General features: G+C 60.8%; 1 protein-coding gene across 1 annotated transcript in view; it reads left to right on the top strand.

The window, feature by feature from the left end:
* The first annotated feature begins 550 nt into the window (after positions 1-550).
* Positions 551-691, top strand: part of CAMK2A (calcium/calmodulin dependent protein kinase II alpha) — a 34,366-nt gene continuing 34,225 nt past the window's right edge. The window contains exon 1 of the mRNA XM_019473798.1: positions 551-612. Coding sequence (XP_019329343.1) covers positions 551-612 — 62 coding nt within the window. The remainder of the gene's footprint in view (positions 613-691) is intronic.

Consider the following 691-nt stretch of genomic DNA (forward strand, 5'->3'; position numbering starts at 1 on the left):
CCCCCCCAGGCCCCGGAGGGATGCCGCTGCTGGCACCAGCAGGGCCTGTATTTTGCGGGGGGGGAGAGCCGTTGCCAGGGTGACAGCATCCTCCTGCAACATGGAAACCACGGTTTCCATGGAAACCCTTTTTGCCCCAATTATTCTACCACTGCCACGTCCTTTAACTTGCCTTTAATATTTGCATTTTAGACTTGCCCCCCTCCCGCAGCAGCCAGGTGAGCCCTGGGCAGCCCCCGGGGCCGGGTCCCCAGCAGGGCCCTTGTCCCCATGGGCGGGCGGCAGGTTTGGGAAGCAGTTGCCCCGGCAACAGAAACAGGGCGTTTCTGGCAGCGGTGGTCGCCATGGGGACGGGGATGCTGACGAAGGCTTGTGAAGCTGAGAAGACAAATTGCCCTCATCATTATCTCCGGGCTTGTCAATCAAACATATTCCCTTATTTACCTCAGCGAGGAGAGAGCCCCGGGAGCACACGGAGAGGGAGGGAGCGAGAGGAGAGCTGCTTGCCCCAAACTCCGCACTGGGGAGGGAGCATTTCCAGCCCCTCGGGATGGCCACCATCACCTGCAATCGCTTCACCGAGGAGTATCAGCTCTTTGAGGAACTGGGCAAGTAAGTTGGAGTCAGGGCTGGGATGCTCGGAGTGGGGCTGTGCCCCGGCTGGGGAAGAGCCTCAGCGGCTCTGGGAAGT

This window comes from Aptenodytes forsteri, unplaced genomic scaffold (assembly GCF_000699145.1).
Source record: "Aptenodytes forsteri isolate BGI_AS27 unplaced genomic scaffold, ASM69914v1 Scaffold54, whole genome shotgun sequence".
Lineage (NCBI taxonomy): Eukaryota > Metazoa > Chordata > Aves > Sphenisciformes > Spheniscidae > Aptenodytes > Aptenodytes forsteri.